At 35.9% G+C, this 21,715-nt stretch overlaps 1 protein-coding gene across 5 annotated transcripts in view; it reads left to right on the top strand.

Moving 5' to 3' along the window:
* The window catches only part of ROBO2 (roundabout guidance receptor 2), a 699,021-nt gene that overhangs the window by 517,438 nt on the left and 159,868 nt on the right, over positions 1 to 21,715 (top strand). For all 5 annotated transcript variants that reach the window (XM_055424356.2, XM_088836149.1, XM_088836153.1 and 2 more), the window contains exon 5: positions 1,468 to 1,606. In XM_055424356.2, the coding sequence (XP_055280331.2) occupies positions 1,468 to 1,606 (139 nt within the window). The remainder of the gene's footprint in view (positions 1 to 1,467; positions 1,607 to 21,715) is intronic.

Raw genomic sequence — 21,715 nt, forward strand, 5'->3', positions numbered from 1 at the left:
GTATTTTTCTTTAAGATTTCTTGCTGAATATATTTCAATTTTTGTGCCACTGTATTCACATTTTTAAATTGCGTTTGAAACTAAAGCTGTAAGAGACTAAATATGGCCATATGGTCAGATAAACTGTGTCCACTCCCTATGGATTTCATTTTTCTTTTACTTGGCCTCTGTTTCTACTTCATTAAGTAGCAGTACTGTACTTTCCTATGATTGAGAGACCTGGGCCAATAAAAAATTAAATGGTAATTTTCTCTGTATCATGTTATTATAAAAAACAAAGGAAACAAGACACAGAATCAAAGTATTTATAGATACATAAATCTACATTTTGTTTTATACTTCTCTTCAGTAGTGATATTCTTATAAATACGGATTTATTTTTTTCCATGCTTTATTTAGATGAGTGCTAGAATCCAAATTAACAGTGTTAGGTACAGATTAACAGCAGAAGAATAAAGAACAGAAACACTAAAAGAGAATATTAGAGAAATAAGCATACACATATTACGTTTTTTAAAATGGGCAAATATCTGGAACACGTAGGAGAAAAGTTAAGTAGCTTGAGAAAATTACGTATGACAGTAAATAGTTTACAATAATTATTAATAATATTGTTTCCTTTCTTAAGAAAAATTAGTTTGACAGATTTTTTTTCAGACATACAAAAAAACCAAGTAGACAGTTTTCCACATATGAAGTGAAAACATTCATGGAAGTGTTAAGTGTTTGTAAGTAAGTGTGAAGTTGCTTAGTCGTGTACAACTCTGAGACCCCATGGACTGTAGCCTACCAGGCTCCTCCAACCATGGGATTCTTCAGGCAAGAATAAAAGAGTAGGTTGCCATTTCCTTATCCAGGGGAACTTCCCGACCCAGGAATCAAACCCAGGTCTCTTGCATTGCAGGCAGATGCTTTACCCTCTGAGCCAAGTCCATGGAAGTATTAGCTTCTTATCAAATGGATACCTTAGTAAAAAAAAATTAGGAAATATATGCTTACGTTGAGAACACAACTCTTTTGTTTTCTCTAGCATTGTTGATGGAATATTAATATTTGTTTCCTTTTTAATATTTCCAATGGTTTCAACTTTCAGTTTTCCCACTCTGAGTCATTGTAATAGACGAAAATAATCTTTTTCATCTCTTTTCTTTTTTTCTGTGGGATTCAATGTTCAGATTTTTATGACACGACCCACATGATTTAGCTCAGAAATTCACAGAAGAATCAATTTTATTTTCCAACCGATAGTATGGATTTATATACAAACCATAGCTATTTATGTGTTCCAGAATATTTCATTTTATACAGTTATGTTAATAGGTTCCATGAAGCCTTGTCAAGACAGTTGAGCTATAAAATTAGGTACTTATGTGCCAAAAATAAACCACATGTTTTTTATGCTTTTTTCATAATGCACTTAAAATATGGACAACATTCATTTCATTTTACTTTTTTTTTTCCCCTAAGAGCGACCCACATTTCTCAGGAGGCCAATTAACCAAGTGGTGCTGGAGGAAGAAGCTGTAGAGTTCCGTTGTCAGGTCCAGGGAGATCCTCAGCCAACTGTGCGGTGGAAAAAGGATGATGCAGACTTGCCAAGAGGAAGGTAAGAATGTCATATGTATGGAAAATTGTTAGATGACCACTGGATAATTAGACAAGAAAAAGACAGCATTAGTTGTACCACCAAACACTCTTATATTTTGGTGTATTATTTTTACACATGACTTTTACATTTGCAAGCCAAGTATCTGCTGTTTTATATACTGAAGTCATCTAGGCTTTTGATGTTATTCTTTCATTGAATTTTCACAAAAATGCCTGACCCTTCACTCCATCTGTCATCCCCCACTATCAAGGATTCCTGTAGAACTCTCTTTCTCTCACGGCTCTCTCCAGGTCTTCCATTATATTTCTGCTGAATTCCTAACGACCCACCCACCCCAACGATATCCTTCAACTACTGCTCTGTTGCCGAAGCTACAGAAAGCTGCTGGGTATAGTGGATTGTAGGGTCTCCAATAAAACAGAGATCTCTTTCAATACAAGAATGAAAAGTCGTATCACTGTCCACAGAGGGAATTTTCATTTAAGGACTTCCTGTCACTTTCTCATTTGTCATCTCTTCATGGAGAACTCTTCCTACTCTTGTCTGTTCTTCTTATCACAAAACCCAAAACCCAGTCTCTCATCTCTCGATGATAAGCCCAGAAATGTTTGTAATCTTTTCTGAAGATAAATATAAAACATTATTGTAGTCTAAATTCTCCCCAGACCTTGCCTTTTATGATCAAGTCAGCCATGTTTTTTTATTCTTATGTAACAAGTGATTTTAGCTATAAATTTGTTTGGCCTTCCTCCTAGTCCTGTCTTCTGAAACTACAGGCATCACACCTACTACAGTCATGATCTGCAAAACATTTCATATCCTGCTTTTTTGCTAATTTTCTCTCCTAAAAAAGAAATTAGATTTCATTCAACTGCCTGAGTACAAACATACTTTCACAGAAAAGAAATTGCCTTTTTTTGTGCTTTCCCTGGCACTGCTATTGATTCTTTCCTGAAAGTATACATTCATTTCAAAATCTCAATTTTATATATCCCTAGGTCTATGACATTATACTTTCTAAAATCACGTCATCAATGGCACTGACTTGAAATGGACCAAACATTTTAAATATTGAGAGGTTCCTTTGAATCTACTATAGGAATGAGACAAGTGAAATTTTTAATTTGCTTAGCTTTCAGCATAAATAGTAGAGAAATAGACTCTATGTTTCATTTTTCATTTTGTTGTCAGATATCTTCCTGACACCAGGCCTTCCCTGGTGGCTCAGGTGATAAAGAATCTGCCTGCAATGTTGGAGACCTGGGTTTGATCCCTGGGTTGGGAAGATCCCCTGGAGGAGGGTGTGGCAACCCACTCCAGTATTCTTGCCTGGAGAATCCGATGGGCAGAGGAGCCTGGTGAGCTGCAGTCCATGGGATTGGACACGACTGAGCGACTAAGCAGAGCACAGTCAGATATCTAGTTTCAAAGGAATGCTACTAGGAGAGGTCTGTTGAATGTGAAGCTCCTCAGACTTTCTCAGTGGAGAAGCCTGTTGAAAAGCAAGTAGAGGTAATAGATGAATTTGAGTTGCTGGAGTCCATTTTCTACAGATACTCTAACTTTCCACAAATTTGGCAGCACTTTGTGTATAATTTTAAAATATTGATGTAAGACTAAGAGATTAATTATATTGTAAAATTAGCATAGACAAAGATTAATTTTCAGTTACTAGAAATAAACAGCTTGTCCATACAAAATCTCTCATTTTGGGATAATTTTGGATTCACAGAGAAAATTCAGAGAGATAGTCAGAAAACCCCCATATTTTTATACAACTGTGAAAGATTTATAACTCATAATAGACAAATGCAGATACATGATAATGAAAGTTTATACATTATTTTGATTTCACCAGCCTTCATTTTCCTCCAGGATCCTATCTGGGGTCCTTTAGTTGGATGTTATAGGATATTGCATTAAGTTGTCATGTTTTCCCAGTCTCCTCTGTTCTATGAGAGGTTCTCAGTCTCTTGTTTTATGACCTTAAGCTGTTCTGGCCAGGTATCCTAAGAATGTTTCCAAACCTGGATATGTCAAGTGTTTTCTCATAATTAGACTAGCTTTCTGGGACTTTAGGAAGAAAGCTACAAAGAGCGCTACTTTGGTCACATGATTACCAAGGTTTACATGATATTCACATTATATCCCTGGTGATCTTGATATTTTTAATCATTAAATAGGATCCTGTGGACAAAAGTTGAAAAAAATAGAAAGTTGTAAGGGTATATTACATTTTAATGGGTCTATGTGTTTGAATTTAGGGAAAATATAGCTTAAGCCTAGTTTGATTTGTTCCCAGATTGCTCCAGGTGTTAGGTTGTAAACCTGACAACTGTATTTGCCACAATATTCTCAAAATCTTGCCCTATTCGTTTCAGAGCTCAAATGATACATGTAAATCAAATAACAGCATTAAAGCTGCATTTTATGAACGTCTGATGTAAAACCCTCTAAAGACAGAGTTGAAATTTTTGAAATCATACCTCTGTTAACTTCCCTTGAAATATTTCGTAGGTTTGTCCTCTGTATTCTTCTATTACTGGCATGAGATGACTACAGTGCTTTGTGTGGCCAGCTAAATATTTTTAAAGTATTAGGCAAATGGAAATGCTGTGTAAGCTTTAAAATTGTATGTTAGAAAGGCTTAAAGCAAGGATCAGTGCAATGTAGAAAATGAGGTCAGTATTTTTATCATGATGGAAGCCATGTAATTTTTCTTGAAATCTCAATCTTTAAATGGTATTTCAAAGAAGCTTATTCATTCTTAGCTTTGTATGCATTAGCATAAGCTTCACTTTTGCATAATGAGGGGGAAGGAGACCTCTTTACTTGGTGACGAATAACAGTAATGACTTTTAACCACCCATAGCCTAAATCAACAACATCGATTCTATTACATTATTTAGGTCTCAGACTAGGGAGATGGCCATTGTTCTTGTGTAAGCAATTGTGTGGAGTGGTGTGGAGGATGACATTTCTTTGGCTTAACATTTAATGTAATTTGAATGAGGTTTATGTAGTAGTTCATGCTAAACACATTTATAGTAAAGCTTTGTAGGGCAGCTGCATAGCCTGTAATTACTATGTAAGTAATAGGTGACTATTTTCTTTTGGAGACAAGAAAAGCTTTTCAGTTCTAGTTTAAATTTATGAAATGCTATGATAGCTATTTAAACTTTCAACACAGACAAAGATATCTGTACCAACCTTTCAGTAAACAGAGATGAATTAACAGAGTATTTTTTTCTTTGCTGTGAAAATATTTTAAAGTAGCACCCATGTACCTCTTTCTTTGATTTAGCCCTAAATTTCTGACCTTTCTCAGTAACTATCATTAATGAAATCACAGTTTACCATTGGTGAGTTATACTAAAGACAATTTTTGCTTTAATATTTCAGTGAGGTTGGTTAATAGTAATCCCCATGTATAAAAATAACATTGATACCGAACCAGGGAAAAGTTATTTATCTGGACATTTTCCATATGACAAAGAGACAATTGGAAGGACCCTTCATTTTATGTAAGTAGTGAAAAGTGTGAAAGCGTTCATTGCACAGTTATGTTTGATTCTTTGGGACCCCATGGACTATAGCCCACCAGCCTCCCCTATCAATGGAATTCTCCAGGTAAGAATACTGGAGTGGGTAGCCATTCCTTTCTCCAGGGATTCTTCCCAACCGAAGGATCAAACCCAGCTTTCCTGCATTGCAGGAGGATTCTTTACTGTCTGAGACACCAGGGAAGCCCTCGTTTTACATAAGTGCCTGTTAAAATGTTAATCGCTTCTGTTATCCCTGTGCTCAATGTACAGTGAAGCCAAACAAACCAAAAAATGGGAGTGAGGACCAGAGAAAGTTTTCTTCAGGGCCTTGCAAGGCTCATGCCTTAAAAAGTCTGAACCTCCTGCAGGGGTTTCTGCAAAGCATTTTAAAAATCCAGGTGAAGAAGGGTAGTTAACATCTTCCATTTGGTGGCAGTTTTAGCATCTGTAAAACAACTCATGAAATGTGCATTACTTGGTGCTTACCTTGGTACTTCAGAGAGGAGCTAAAGCATAGGGTATGGAAGAAGATATCCCTGGAAAGCACCACAGGGTCATGTTCGGCCACACTTGCAGAAACATCCTAAGATACTACTGTTTTCACAGTTGAAAGTTTCAGGAAGAAAAAGGAGGTCATTGCTTTTTTTGTGATTGTGCTGAGTATCAATATCTTTTTCTCCAGAGACTCTCAAAATATATGTGCCTAACTAAGCTGGCACCAGCTCATTTATTAGGCACAAGAATTCTACACACCAATGTGAAAATAAAGTGGGAGGGAGAACAGAATGAGAAATAAAGGGAAAGACGTTCTGTAGTTCATAATGAGTATGTGTTTTAAGAGCACAGTTTTTTCCAAAGTGTAAATTAAATTGTAGAAGAAACACTGTAAGTTTTGCCTATGTTGTTAAGTACCTATTGTATTTATAATGCCCACTGATAGTCTGTAAAAAGCAAGTCACTTTAAAGCAAGGTAAGTATACAATTATTGATTTTTTAAAATTTTATTTTAATCAAACTGAGTGATGTAGGAAAGAATTCACATACTGAAACATTCAGTTCAGTTCAGTCTCTCAGTCGTGTCCGACCCTTTGCAACCCCATGAATCACAGCATGCCAGGCCTCCCTGTCCATCACCAACTCCCGGAGTACACTCAAACTCATGTCCATCGAGTCGGTGATGCCATCCAGCCATCTCATTCTCCGTCGTCCCCTTTTCCTCCCGCTCCCAACCTTTCCCAGCATCAGAGTCTTTTCCAGTCAGTCAACTCGTCGCATGAGGTGGCCAAAGTATTGGAGTTTCAGCTTTAGCATCAGTCCCTCCAATGAACACCCAGGACTGATCTCCTTTAGAATGGACTGGTTGGATCTCCTTGCAGTCCAAGGGACTCTCAAGAGTCTTCTCCAGCACCATGAAAGTTAAAACCAAAGTAGTTCTAGTGTCTTTCTTGGGTGCTGCATCTTTTTCTTCCAGGCAAACCTGGAGCTTTTTGCTAATTAGTACTCTTGGTGATCAGATTCCTTCACTACATCTTTTCACAAAGTGTTTTTTGTGATAGATATTGCCCATATTGGGGAATGTTCCATTTTCTGTCATGGCCCATCATAGCGTAAGAATAGTGTATATTTTGTAATGTAAAAAATATGCTGAAGCTTTATGAGAAATAGCATGTATTAATATAAAAGGAACATAATGCTATATATTCACAACCAAAGACATAACAATAAAATTGATATATACCAAGAGTTTAATATTTGTGAAGGGAATAAAATTACCTCTTCACTGCATTTGGGTAAGAAGTAGTTTGATTAATTAACTAAGTTTTCTTATCTAGGCTTGTCATTAGAGCTTGTATTTCAGATAAGTATTAAGCAAGCTTTTAAAGAATGGTAAACTTCACTTTCACTTTTCACTTTCACACATTGGAGAAGGAAATGGCAACCCACTCCAGTGTTCTTGCCTGGAGAATCCCAGGGATGGGGGAGCCTGGTGGGCTGCCGTCTATGGGGTCACACAGAGTTGGACACGACTGAAGTGACTTAGTAGCAGCAAACAGGATATTTAACATCTTGCATCAGTCATATATCAGTATATCACCATTAGTTAGTTCCAAGATATTTTAATTCATTTTTATTTATTTTCAACACTAACTCTAGAGTGTCACTGACTTCCTCAATAAGGATCTAGAGTAGAGAAAAGAATGTTCATAGAATCAATTATTTTTGTCATATTAAAAAAAATGTCATTTACTTTCTTATGTATGCCTGAGAATTCTAAATGCAGTTGATGGCTTGCCTATAGTGGTTATAATTCATGAATATTTCATAAAAATATAAAAGGGACTAGAGAAAAAAGAGTTTCAAGATATATAATGCAAAATTCTATCAGTTTCCCTGAACCCACTGACAAATTCCTTTCTCTAAAGTGCAAGTCTATTTTAAGAGAGACTTTGAGTTCTTAGTTCCATGAAATGTGAGATTCACATAAATACATAATTCCTTAAGAAAAGGAAATGTATAGAACCACTTATAATTCCCCTTTTGTGGCATTTTTACAGTCAGTGGCTCTTTTCACTTAGCCCTGGAAAATGTTCTTATATTAATTGTTGGGAAGCTCCATTGTTTAGAGCATGTGCTTCTGGGATGCAGAGATGCTGAACAGGTGCTAAGCTGCCCTGCTGAGGAGATCAGCCTTCTTCACATACAGTGAGTGTTTCAAGGACATGTGGTAATTTGGGCTAATGATAAATAACCATGCTGATTAGGCTGGCTGGTCAAGATTGGTCAATTAAAGTGCTTTTCAAAAAGAAAAAGGACAAAAAAAGCTGAAAGCACGAGAAAAGCAATGTTAATAAATATTGTACGTAGCTTTTGTTAAAAAAAAAAGACTAATCCCTAAGATTCAGAAATACAAGGAAAAGTGTAAATGAGAATTCTATGATTTTTCAGCTATACAGATGTCTTTGCCATTTCTGCTTGGAAAAAAAAAAAAAGAAGAATTAGAACTGTCTGGACCATTATTGTGGGATCTTTTAATACAGCTACCAGTAACATACAGAATATTTAGGTCATTGTCAGGGATGTTGGATTTTAGCCTTGTTCTGACACTGTTTGATCATTTATCCCTTCAGTTATACTTGCATGTTCTGGAAATGATGTTCAACAGATTTCTCTACCACTAACTAGGAGACTGACCTTGAAGAAGCTATTCAAACTCTGTGTTTTATATCCTAGAGATATAGATGAGCAATGTAATGGGACTAATGATTGACCTATGCTTTGACTCATTTGTACAGGGTGAACAATTAGGCTATCCATTCTACCTCAAAGGGTTATTAAAATGATATAACTAATTCAGAGTGCTGGAAACATTGTACAGTGGGTTCATGTAACAGGTATCTCCATTTTATAAATCCAACTGATTGTTCGTGTTTATTAGTTATGTAGATAACTACAAAGAAAAGATAGTTTAAAAAATACATAGAATTATTTCATAGAATAATTACACATTCTCCACTCTCTCGCTGATTGATTTCCATAAAAACACATAAAATATTATTGATTTAAGATATATCACATTGCTTTTAAATTTTATAGATTTATTTATAACTTTTACCATCCAATTTGCCAAGCTTACAAGTTGCCATCCTTTCTCTACCTTTGGGAGACTATACATGGTTCAGATATCATATTCTAGCCCCAGTGCAATTAGACATCTGATGAAACTTTCTCATATTACCTGGTACCATTTGTCTTCTGATAATAAGGAAACCACCATTTTTTACAATCTTTGTAAGAAGATTATGTAATGATAAAAGCAAGACTTACTATTTGCCATGCTGCTGCTGCTGCTAAGTCGCTTCAGTCGTGTCCGACCCTGTGCGACCCCACAGACCGCAGCCCACCAGGCTCCCCCATCCCTGGGATTCTCCAGGCAAGAACACTGGAGTGGGTTGCCATTTCCTTCTCCAATGTGTGAAAGTGAAAAGTGAAAGTGAAGTCGCTCAGTTGTGTCTGACTCGTAGCGACCCCATGGACTGCAGCCTACCAGGCTCCTCCATCCATGGGATTTTCTAGGCAAGAGTGCTGAAGTGGCTTGCATTGCCTTCTCCGACTATTTGCCATACATTCTTCTAAATGATTTTTGTATATATTAATTTCATTATTTTAAACCATATTGTCCCAGCATAATAATACTCCCATTTGAGGGATGTGGCATAAGAAGTTAAAGTTGTTTCCAAAGACACACATTAATATGTGTGTGTCTTGACTTGACAGCACTTGACTTAGAATCTATCCAACATGAAACCTGTATTTTAAACTAATGAACTCTAATTATGTGATTATGAATTGTTTATGGAATTCAACTGCTTAAAAATTTTACATTCTAGATAAAATCTTAGGTAATTGTTTAGAGTCACTGTATTATGAATGACTTTATAGAATGCTATATATCATAACTGTTGAGGGTAGCTTTTAGACCAGTTTCATAACCCACACGTAAAATGTCCTGGTGCTTTGAAAATCTAAACTTGGACCAAGTCAAGGTTTCCTCCTTGAAAGCTGAAAATACAGATTTTATTTATAAATAGAATTAATTAGCAATTTTCAAAGGGATGAGAACATGGTACCTTCTGTGTTTTCATCAACTAGGTGCTAATATTTGCTGTTAACACAAAACTAATTGCCACCTAGGGTGGGGAGTGCAAGTTGTCTCATCCTGTGACCACATTGGCCCATCTGTTGTGAATTTCTGCTCAAGGACAATGCAGGAACTGGCTTGCAATTTGGGTTCTGGCCAGTGGTCAGCTAACAAGCTGGGACATACTTGGAAGAAGAAATGCCTTGAAGTCAGAGATGCTCTGCTGTCCATTAACTGGCAGCTCCTGTGATGTGTGAGGGCAGAGCCAAGACCAGGTGCCAGTTTGCAGAGCAAAAGGATCTGCCTGAGTGCCACCTGTCATTGGCATGTGAGTGTTATCCCACCAGGAGCCACAGCAGGTATGCTGCTTCCATCAAAGTGTGGCATGTTAGAGCATTCAGCTAGGCTGAGGTCAGGACATTAGCCCAAACAGGAGGACAAGCCAGAGGCTTACCAGAAGGTAGTCATCAAATCACATCGTATCCCAAGGGTGGGTATACTAGACACATTATCAGAGACACTCTTTCTCATACCTGGGCTGTTACTTTAATAAAATGTAAAAAGAAAAGAGTTCTATAATTGACTTTAGCAATACAGATCCCTGCCTTGAGAAAACAGGTTGTGGTTAGAATTACTTAAATGAGTTAATCACTCCATGGGCTTTTCAAATTAAGATATATTTCTGGTTGTTTTTTGCTGCTATTGTTGCTATTCTTAGGAAACTGAATTGTAATGTGGAGCTGGAAGGTAAACTAGAATTTAGGAGATGAACATTCTTGCCTTAGCTCTGTTATAAGTCATCAAGTTATTTTAAGCAATGTATATTATGTGTACGAGTACCACAGTCCACATGTGCAAAATGTGTAGGTTGCCCTGGATGACTTCTGCAGAACTCTTAAATTCTGAAATGGTCTGACTCCATGAATAGCAACAATGCAAAACAATTTGGAAAGTATGCTAATACTTTTATGTAGGAAAAATTCCTTAAGAATTGAAATGAATGAGCCTAGAAAAATATTAAAATCAATTTTATACCCATTATCAGTGATGCTTACTTTTTATGTTTTGCATGCATCCTCTCAGATTTCTGTGTGTAAATGGGCTTTTTTTCATCTGAAATTGTTTCTGACCCTGCCTGAATTCTTTTCTAAAATAGTCTATTTAAACACTTTATTTAAAGAGTTTATTAGACTTTATTTAAAAAGCCTAGCACTGATTTAAAAAAATTATTTTTAATTGCATTTTCCTTTCTCATAAATATAATAATAACAAATTATATTTACTTAGTGTCTATTCTATATCAGGCCTACTTTAGGCATTTTACGTTAATACACTTACCTTCAGGACATGATATAAATACTGTTATTCTCCCAATATTGCAAATGAGAAAAATGAGGCCTAATGAGAATCAAGGATTTCTGGCTCTAAAATCTACACTCTTGGCCACTACTTTGGGGTACTGGATGGGAACAACTTTTGTCCATTTTCCATTGTGGCTGAAGATTAGAAAAATAGAGCTTGGTAAATGCATTTAGAAGTGTCACTTTCATCAGAGTCACAAAATATATCTGTGTAGTAAAATACATAACAGAGATTTTATACTCTTCATTATAATGGTAATTATAAGCAATAATTTCATTATATCAAATAAATTTATCTTAAAAAAATTTACTGTTTTCTACCATAGTCCATTCTAAAGGAGATCAATCCTGGGTGTTCATTGGAAGGACTGATGCTAAAGCTGAAACTGCAATACTTTGGCCACCTCATGCAACGAGTTGACTCACTGGAAAAGACTCTGATGCTAGGAAAGGTTGGGGGCGGGAGGAGAAGGGGACGACAGAGAATGAGATGGCTAGATAGCATCACCGACTCTGTGGACATGAGTTTGAGTAAACTCTGGGAGTTGGTGATGGACAGGGAGGCCTGGCGTGCTGTGATTCATGGGGTCGCGGAGAGTCGGACACGACTGAGCGACTGAACTGAACTGAACTGAACCACCAATTGAAAGTTATAGCTATCTTTATTCTCACAAGAATATTTTAAATTAATATATCCATGTTCTTCTGAACAGTGTATCTAGGGGAAAAATTAAGTAACAAGAAGCACATCAGAAGCTAAAGAAATGCTTGCCAGGTGAATTAAATAGCATGCTGCTGCTGCTGCTGCTAAGTAGCTTCAGTTGTGTCCAACTCTGTGTGATCCCATAGTCAGCAGCCCACCAGGCTCCGCCGTCCCTGGGATTCTCCAGGCAAGAACACTGGAGTGGGCTGCCATTTCCTTCAGTAAAGGATAAATGCTAGAACTATGAATTCATCTTGGGCATGATAATTTAACTCATCTTTTCATTCTTAGGCCACTTTTGAATTTACTAAGAGTATTTTTGAATATTTTCTTAATAATATTTGATTATCAATAGTTCCATGGGCAGTTATGAATTGAAAGGCTGAACTGTGTTCCAGATTTTATATTTCCTACTTTGTAGGAAAACATATAAAACACATGTTTATATATATATGTGCATGTGTGCTCAGTGGCTTCAGTTGTGTCCAACTCTTTGCAGCCCCTCTCTGTAGCCCACCAGGCTCCTCTGTCCATGGGATTCTAAACACAAGAAAACTGGAGTGGGTCGCCATGCTCCAGGGGATCTTCCCAACCCAGGGGTCAAACCTGCATCTCTACATTGCAGGCAGATTCTTTACCTTTGAGCCACCAGGGAATCCCGTATATATTTTTTACTTCTTATAATTGTCCCTTTGGGAAGGTTGCTGCTTGACCTAGATATTCAAGTTAACTGGTATGAATTGAAAGAAAAAAGGGGAAAAAAATAATAAATTGAAACCCAGTATTACGGTGACAAGATAAATGAGGATTATATCTTTGTTAGTGGGTGAAAAAGATACAGCTGCCAAGGATAAGAGATAAAAGAATGCTTCCAAAGCATATAAGAATCTACTCTACCACAAAAGAAGCAATTTCTAGTGAAATCTATTTTAGCTGGTATTTAGTATTAACTCATTGGAGCTTCATCCTAAAAAACCATATTTAGGCAGGGGGAGTTGTGATTGGGACACAGTGAACCTTTCCCAGTAAATTAAAGTATTTGCAGTTTCTTCTTAGAAGGTGATTGACCAATCATGTAGATCTATGGAATAGCCTTGTGACAAAATCTCAGTGCAGAAATTTTGCTAGTTATTCTTATGAGCATAACTGTCACAATTGCAGAGGTTATTATAATATCTTTAAACTCATTTCATCAAATATATAGGCATTTGGCATCTTTATAAAGAATATCTGATTGAGTATTCTGTGTTATTGCAATTCATACAACATATAACATTTGTTATAAAAAGTCCAATAGAAGCTATAAATAATCCATTTATTAACTCATATGTTCTAATAATTTTGTCCAAATATTTATAGCACATTTAACAGAAACAAAAATGTCAATCAGGACTTTTACCTTTATTTGAAAGATTTCATAAAGAGGGTGAAAGAAAATACTTTGAACATAATTTATAGTAAGATATCAATTACCTCAAAGGAATAATGAAAATCTTCAAGGTAGGTAATAAAATATATTTGCATGAATAATTTCAAAAGTAACCATAGACATTAATCAAACATTTCTAGTGTTGAGACCTAACATAAGAAAACGAGTTTGCTCTCAAGAATTTGATAAGGAAGGTAAGAATTTTAGAGGAATGTATGAGATATAAAAAAAAAATAATTATTAAATAAGGAAAATTATATACAGACTATGATATACAGGACTCTTTAGGGTTTTAGCTTCTCTATTCCCATGTGACACTAGAGATGGCCCTGAAAGGAAGAATGGAATTTCTATAAGTGAAAAGAAGACTATTCCAAGAGATGGACACAAGATGAAAAAGCTTTGGTGGTGGAAGTATAGGCCCACAATTAATGATTCGGTTTCCCTGGAGTGTAGTGGAGTGGCACTTAAGGCTAGTAAGGTTAGTTGAGGCTTTATTATGAAAGCTTCTAATTCCAACTGAAGTGTTTATACTAAACACACTGTGAAATGGGGATTCACTCAGCACAGTGAATAGAGATGTCTTCTTGTATCTATGCTTAGAAAATTTATATTTACATTTATATGTAGTGTAACTTGGAATAGAGAAAGTTTGGGCATAGGCCTCTCGGGTAGGAAGTTGTTAAAAAGGTAGTTTAGTGGGTACACTGGGGTATTTCTTGTGAATACACAAACATGGATATTAGTACAAGTGACAGTACAAAGAAAAGTATTGTTTTTTTTAAATTAGGAATTGATACTATATCAAGGTTCATGGGATAAAAAGAAGTTAAAAGTAATACTGAAATTTATACCATTCGGTGCCTGGATGAATAATAAGTCAAAAGATTTAATCTAAATTCTTTTAATCATATATAATAGCATATGTATCTGAATTCAAGTTACATACTTGTGCGATCCAAGAATATTTTTTCTCTGAGTTAAGGAGAAAAAAATTTACCAAATCAACTATGATATGTCATCTCGAGTTCATCACTTTTACAGCACCATCTTTTAGGATTTTAAATAACTCAGCTAAACCTTCACTAGCTTTGTTCATAGTAATACTGGTAGATGATTTTTAATTTCAGAGATTTAAAATATGAAAGATGTATGTCTTAAAATTGATTATGGGAGTAGAAGTTAATTTTTACAGATGCTTTACATGCAAGTAACTGAACAATCATCACAATTGCCTTAGCCCCAAAGTCCACTCCCTTTAACTACTACACTAAAATGATTTGTTTTTTAAAAAAATTATATTAAGATAACAAGAAGTGTAATTTTTGAGGTCTCACTCCATGTTAGGTTGTTATACTTTGTTACACATAATTGATCTTTCCAATAGTCTTGAAGTATGGAGCTCCTCTTTTCACAAAGGAGGACGCTAAAGCTTATAGCCGATGAACTACACACCTAAGGTCACAGGACCCATAGTTGGCAGAGCTGGAGTCCACCCTCAGACTTCTCTGACATCATTATTGTAATTGTTTTTCTTTCTCCTGGACTTCCCAATTCCCTTCACATATTTTTCTCAACCTCAAGTATCCAGCCCTACATCTAACATGTGGAGCTCACCAAATACCCATTCATTGTAGTACAGTACTTCTCATTCGGGACAATTTATACTTCTTCCTTTCTCAGAGGGACATTTGACAAAGTCTGAAGGCACTTTTGGTTGCCACATTTGAGGGATTAGGTGCTACTGTCAGCTAGTTGGGAGAGGCTTCCATGGTGGCTCAGTTGGTAAAGAATCTGCTTGCAATACAGGAGATCCTGGTTCCATCCCTGGGCCAGGAAGATCCCCTGGAGAATAAAATGGCAACCCAGTGTGGTGTTCTTGCCTGAGAAGTCCCATGAACAGAGGAACCTGGCAGGCTACAGTCCATGGGGTCACAAAGAGTAAGACACGATTTGGCAAATAAGCCACCACCATCACCACTAAGAATGCTGCTAAACGTCCTGTTATTATGCACAGCAAAGAAAAATCTGCCCAAAATGTCAGTAGTGATGAGGCTGAGAAACTTGATTTACTGGAGGAGATGAATCTGGGCATTGCTCATCTCAACGCTATTTTATACGATTTTGTCAGGACAAAAATAATAGAATATAGTTCAGGGAAATAGATTCCAAAGATAATAGTCTTTTCTTATTGCCTTAACTATGTAGGTTACACCAGTGAAATAGACAGCAGATACCATGATTGGATTTGACATAAACATGTCATTTATGAACACAGGAACACCCTTTGGTTCACTAATGACTTGAATGCATGTATAATTTTGCATATTTTCTAGAATACATGAGGCAGGGAATTTTTCTTTATATTTTTCCTCATTAAATAGTTGCTGAATTGATAAAACTAGTTTAGTAGCTTAATTAGAAAAATGTCAGAACCTTCATTTTCATTAGACCTACCAAACCACAAGTTTTGTGACACATTTGATGATAAGTGCTCCTATGTCATTAAGTTGAATTTCTGAATTATTCCATATTCACATTTCACAAGGTTTCTGTTGGCAGAAGGCAAAAAGAGAAAGCCTTTCGAACCTTCCATAGCACTGCTCAAATGAACATTTCTCTGATGAGGTAGAAATCTTTCCTGTGCCTAGTGAATACCAATGAAGGAATATGTTCATACTGCAAGGACACTAAGTAGATGGCAAATTTGAAAGTCTGTTTTATCCCAAATTGCAGTCCTTACTGCAGAGAGTTCATTCCCAACTCAGAAGGGTGCAAGAAGAGTGGGAACTGTTCATCAAAAAATCTGCTCTGAGCTGTGACTTCTGTGGACTCTTTTGGATGTAATCTCTAAAATTCTTTTCTAAATGGACATGAAGTTAAGATTAATTTCTAACCAAACACACAACTGTGAGGTATACCAGTTCTCCAAATCTGATGTTGCAGTTTCCAGTCCTATTGTAAAACCAAATTGTCTTAAGTGCATTTATGCCAATAAAATAATTATTTTCAAATTGAAGGATAATTTAACCAGCTTCACCAATCCATTTGTTCCAGTGTGGTGTCATTAATTGTGATATATTTGAACTTTTTACTCTGAAGATTTCGTTTTAATTAGTTAAAATAATACTGCAGTATTTAAAAAGTGTTTAAAAGCAATGTACTTAAGGTGTTGCTAATGGTTAGTGAAAATTATCACAATAATACTTGAGTATTAAGGATAATCTTGAAAATAATTAAACATCCTTTCTGATATTATGAACCAAATAAAAATCCCAATGTCTCTAGAATGGTTTGAAATTAATTTTATGAGTGTGGAAAGACGAGTACATGATTTGATAGTCATATCTTTACATATGTATACTATTATGCACGTATATGCTAAGTCACTTCAGTAGTATCCGACTCTTTGCAGCTCTGTAGACCATAGCCCACCAGGCTCCTCTGTCCATGGGATTCTCCAGGCGTGAATACTGAAATGGGTTGCCATGCCCTCCTCCAGGGGATCTTCCCAAGCCAGCAATCAAACCCATGTGTCTTATGTCTCCTGCCTTGGCAGGAGGGTTCCTACTACTAGTGTAATCTGGGAAGCCCAATATCAATACATAATAGAGGTTATCCTAGGCAAATACAACCAAAAGGCAGTGGGACAATAAAAGTGTTGATATAAAGGAGTGCTAGATATGGAGGAAGAGTTTCAGTTTGTAAACTAATTAATAGAGTAGGAATCATCTAAAATTTTAACAGAATTAGATAACTGAACTTCAGGTTTCAAAGGCGGAGCCATTCCAATTGAGGACAGATTCCAGAATTTGCTATGAGACAATGGCAAAGGGAAATGGAGACAATATCTCTGAAGGGCAGACATGAGAAAAGTGATGGGCAGCTGTGGAAAATCTTACATGACATCTATTGGGCATTTTCCATATGCCAGGTTCAGGTCTCAACACTCTGAATGCATTAACTCATTTAATCCTTACAACAGCCCTAGGAAGTAGGTTCTGATTAAATGTCATGTTTGTCAACTAGAAATTCTAAAGATTCCCTTTGAAAACTGGATTGCTGTTCAATTGGAGAGGGCATTTGGTCTTGCTTTTAAAATTTTGTCTTGCTTGTTTTGAGGATACGTACCTCTTTCAAAAAAAAAAAATTATGTTTTTAGTAACTCAGGCTCTGGATAATTATTTGGAATGGCTAGAAGATATTCTCACTTTCTCTCTTCCTCCATCCATACACAGACCCACAGGAGAAAGCTAGATTTCCATTAATGCATGGAGGTGAAGGTGAAAATCTGAGAAAGATAGAATATAAGAAAGTTTTACTAGTCAACAAACAGGTAGTTGAGAAGGCACACTGAAAAATTTTGTGAAGAGGACCACAGAAAAAAAATTGTGAGGCGTTATATCAGAGGAGACAAAACTCACTGTGGAAGAGGTAAAAATGAGAGAATAAGATGACAGGAAAATATGGAAACTTGGATGGAAACCAAGGATATCAGACTGTGAATTTCACAAGTGTCCACAGGTTTGCCAAGAAAATTAATTGTTGGAGTCTTCAACGTCTGCCATAGGTGAAGATGAAAGAGACAGGAACACTCAACAGACAGCCATAGCTTCAGTGATTCAAACTTGGAGAACTTTTAGTTTGGGGTGAGCAGGGTGCTTTGGCCTTTGTGGAAGGACTCAGCTGTAGTTTGGTTTAATTGCCCCGTCTCCAGACTAGGGCTCTGCTTCCAAGATGGTCAATGTCTGGGATCCCTGGCAGTCATTCAAGGCCTTGTTGTTCAGGCCAAGTTATCCTATGGTCTGAAATGTGCTTTGTGTTAAGTCAACTGTTGTTATATTCTTATGGGTATTTTAGATATCTTTTTTTGTTTGCTTCTTTCCTCTTAACTTTTTAGTTGGAAAACACTGAAACTTCTAGTCTCTAAAGAGAGAATACAAGAGGTGTTTTCCACTGGTGGGTTAAGCTCACAAGGGTGGAGCTAGCTTTGGTTAAGATGAAGATGACAAGGATAGCATTTATGGAAAGCAAAAAATAAAAGGATAAAATATTGTTTGGTTAATGAAGACAGAGTCAGAATGGCATCATATTTCAAGTTTCATTTTAGCTTTCAGTATAAGCTTCCAGTAGAGACCAGCAAGTTCTCCTCGGGGACCACTTTTCTCTACAATTTCCCAACAAGTCTAATCTGAAAATCTTGTTTTCTTTCCTTCCCCAATGAATGTCTTGTGAATTGTAATTTTTAAGAGATATCTGTTCTTCATACTGCTCTTAAGTGCTCTACTCAGACTTCCTTACAAAACCTGAAAGAATCAAGTTTCATTCACCCAAACTGTAAACATTAGCCTGCATTGTAATTATAGATAAAAAGAAGAGAGTAATCCTCACAGGCTATCACGTACAGACAACTTCACTTGGTATCCCTTTGCCAGCAAAATAATGGCTTATTGTGTTCATTTCAGGGTTCCAACTCTCAATTGTGATTTAAAAGCTTGACTTTAGGACACACTTTAAATATTATAGATTAAGAAAATATCACCTGGGATCTAGGCTACCAAGAACTGCTTATGTTAGTTTTAATAACAGTTTCAAGTATAGTCTGTGGAAGGATTTTCTTCGAAAAATTGTGAGCAGAGAAATCATTTTAGAAAAATTGAAACACTTTTCCTTTTTTCAACTGCCAAGTGTGAAAGAAGCAAAAGATTTAAATTCTCCGAGAAGGTTTATGTTGTATAAAAGAATGCTTTGAGAAGTTGTGAGATTCTGATATGTACTCTTTTTGAGCAATTGAAACATATCATTGAGTTCTAATTGGCTACATCTCCATGTTTACTGTAATCTGTATAGTGGTATTGATCAGTTGATCGGTATGACTCTAATTATTAGTGAATGATTCCATTAGATTAGTGAGTGATTTTTTTATCATAAAAGTTCTTTTGTTGAAAACAAGGCAATAGACTTTATCTTAACAAGGCAATAACATTATCATATTAAAGCTCCATAGTTAAATGTTCACTGAATTTGAAATAACAGAATGCCTATGTTGCGGACGTTTCTTTATTTTCTGAAAGAATCTAAAAGGTGTCAGGTGACCTTCAGCTCTTTTGATTGAGTGCAAGTACTTTGAAAATTGAAAACAAACTTTTCAAGTCTCCCTAAAAGGAAAGAAACATTTACTTCTGTAGACATTAAATATTTCCTGGTTCAATTCATAGTTTTTATAGTTGGCCAACTTAATGATTAATAAAGCAGATATGTAATAAAATTTTAAGTGCTGATTCAAAACACTCATTCTAGAATTGAAGCCAGACATCTTATAACAAGGAGCAGTAGGTGATTTCAAAAACTAAAAATGCTGAGGAAATAAATTTCCTTCATGAAAAACAAAGGTGCTTTTGAGATGAGAGAGGTCATTCAGGAAGTTTTATTAGTGCAGAGCCCTCACATAATTCAAACAAGGCAATGAGATACAAGGACTTGAACTGAACATAATAGAATTCCAGTTTGTAGTAGAAAATGTAGTATATTTCCTTTTGTCTTTTCTCTCCCCAATTTCTGTAGCCCATTGTGGAAGATTTGGAGGAGGTGGCCCCTCTATTATCTTAATTATATTCATAAAAGCCAGAAAATCATTAGAAGTTCCTACTCTAGAAGCCTAAGGTACATTGGGGATTGCAAAGTATGAGAAATGCATAACATGTAGTTATGTTGTAAACTATTGCCAGTTTTCAAAATCCTTTTTTGGTATTTTCAAAATAAATTTAAATTTATAGGAAATCTTCCCACTGGTTGTGAGAGAAGGTTTCTTTAGCGGGAAGAAATAAGATAGATAATTTCATTTAAATTTGGAAGTGATTTTAGGATACTTTAAGAAGGTACTTTGTTTATTAAAAATCAATAATATTTTCTCTTTTGACACACTTTTAAGAATATTCATTCAATGTAAGATCACATACAAACATAACCTTGCGTACAAACTGTTGTTTTAAGTATTAAAATTAATTTATTTTGCTTTGTTTATTATTTAACAGAACAGATGGTAGTGGTTTGACACAATTCAGTTCTCTTTCTCTCTTGTTGTTTTATTTTGGGGAAAAAAAAAAAACACCACAAAAACCAGAGCTTCTTTTCCCACTTTGTCACAGCTGGTTACCAATCAATCTCAATTCATGGTACAGTGATGATAGCACATGATGTCCAGGGGCCAGATATGATTGGGTTACATTTTTCAGCAATGTTTCATATCAGAAAAAAAAGAGATATCTTTATAGTGGGGACTGTCAGCACATGATTGTACCACTGACATTAATCAAACCTGGCAACAATGACTGCATTTATACAGGTCTGAGACTGGCATATTTCACAATCAGAATCACCGAATTTCTGTTAGGATTTCCTCACCAGTAAAGTTTTTCCATGTTCCTTTTTTTCTTATTTTTAATTAAAGTCAGAAAATACCTCCTACATGTTGATCATTTGTGAAAGCTAGCTCTTTTATACCAAAGTATGCTCTGGTTACTACAAATTTATTCTCCACTATGTAAAGAAGGGGATTCCCAGGTGGCTCTGTGGTTAAAAAAAAAATTTTCCAATGCAGGAGATGGAGGAGACACGGGTTTGATCCTGGGGGTGGGAAGAAGCTCTGGAGAAGGAAATGGCAACCTACTCCTGCAATCTTGCCTGGGAAACCTATGGACAGAAGAGCCTAGCGGGCTATAGTCGATGGGACTGCAAAAGAGTCAGATATGACTTAGCGATAAAACAACAGCAATGTAGAGAAGACTAAGAACAAATCAGAAAATTTTAGCTACATTAGATTGTTTAAGAAAACAGTAATTTTAAAGTGTATATATTTTGGGAAACACACTTGTGAACCTTCTATGATTACAGTTGGTTTTAGAGTAATATTGAGAAAAAAGTATTGATAAAAGTTACTTTCTGGAGTTTTTGAGACACAGAGTCTGATGTAGAAATACACACCTGCCCAAAGCACATGTACACAGAGCAGTAAACACACACATCAAGTGAAAAAGCTGTGTTGCTCTGTGTTAGAGAAATGAATGGACACTGATGCACAGGACATCGATTTCAATCTATAACTGGAGACCACAATCTCAGTATCTTCTTTTATAAAATGGTGTTTGGAAATAGGCATTTTCTCTAAGTCATTTATTGTTGTGAAATCTTATATGAATCTCAGCTATAAACTGTAAAGATCTCATTAAATATAAGGATCTGTTATTTATAATCATTTATATTAGTAATATTTGCTGTCTAGGGAAAATTAATATTTCCCCAGTTATCTAATCAAATAGTGTAAAGCATCAATGAGATTACTATTACCAGAAAGAAATAAAAGAAATAAGGTCACAGTTATTGGACCTGTGGAAATATTTGACACCTAATTGCTTGTGAAACATGTACTT

Source organism: Moschus berezovskii, chromosome 1, assembly GCF_049115385.1.
Source record: "Moschus berezovskii isolate FMDL1 chromosome 1, NW_MosBer_1.0, whole genome shotgun sequence".
NCBI lineage: Eukaryota > Metazoa > Chordata > Mammalia > Artiodactyla > Moschidae > Moschus > Moschus berezovskii.